General features: G+C 41.1%; 1 protein-coding gene across 1 annotated transcript in view; it reads left to right on the forward strand.

The window, feature by feature from the left end:
- The first annotated feature begins 435 nt into the window (after positions 1 to 435).
- LOC137628628 (piggyBac transposable element-derived protein 4-like) overlaps positions 436 to 728 on the forward strand; it is a 1,287-nt gene continuing 994 nt past the window's right edge. Inside the window, exon 1 of the mRNA XM_068359779.1 lies at positions 436 to 728. This exon is cut by the window's right edge and continues 994 nt beyond it. Within this exon, the coding sequence (XP_068215880.1) occupies positions 436 to 728 (293 nt within the window).

Below are 728 nucleotides of genomic sequence, written 5' to 3' on the forward strand. Positions count from 1 at the left end.
CTTCCACATCTGATGAAAACAATTCATTTATCATCGTGAATGAAGACCTAGAAGCGGAATCTCCTGACGAAGACGAGGACGAATACACTGACGATATGGTAATGCCCCCTGAAGAAGACGAAGACACAAATGACGAAAATTGGGCCGATGAAAATAACTGGGAAGAGTTTGATGAAGAGAGGCATGAATTACCCAGATTTACTTTCAAAGGAAGAGCAAAATTCAACTGTCCTGATCAAACTATCAACACTCCTTTACAATTTTTTATGCTCTTTTTTACACGGGAACTTTTCCAAACAATTGCAGTTGAAACGAATCGCTACACAGAGGAACTGATAAGTAGGAAAAGGCCTCTGCAACAATATTCTATATAGGCAAAACTGGCAAAAAATAAGCGTGGAGGAAATGATGGCCTTTCATGGAACAATAATTAATATGGCTTTACACAGAAATAAGAGATCAAGGGACTTCTTTTCCAAGCAATGGGTGGACGAAAGTTCGTTCTTTCGGCAAATCTTTAGGAGAGATAGGTGGTTCCAGATATTCTGGGGTCTTCATGTGTCTCCTCCAGCACCCCCTGGCAGCGGCTTCATGGCATCTCGGAGGTCAAAGGTAAAACAAGTTCATGACTATTTATCTGAACAGTTTTTACATTATTATCATCCTGGATGTCATCTAAGCGTCGACGAGTCCACAGTGCCATTCAAGGTCAGGACAGCATTCAAGAT

The sequence above is a fragment of the Palaemon carinicauda genome, chromosome 36 (genome assembly GCF_036898095.1).
Source record: "Palaemon carinicauda isolate YSFRI2023 chromosome 36, ASM3689809v2, whole genome shotgun sequence".
Taxonomy (NCBI): domain Eukaryota; kingdom Metazoa; phylum Arthropoda; class Malacostraca; order Decapoda; family Palaemonidae; genus Palaemon; species Palaemon carinicauda.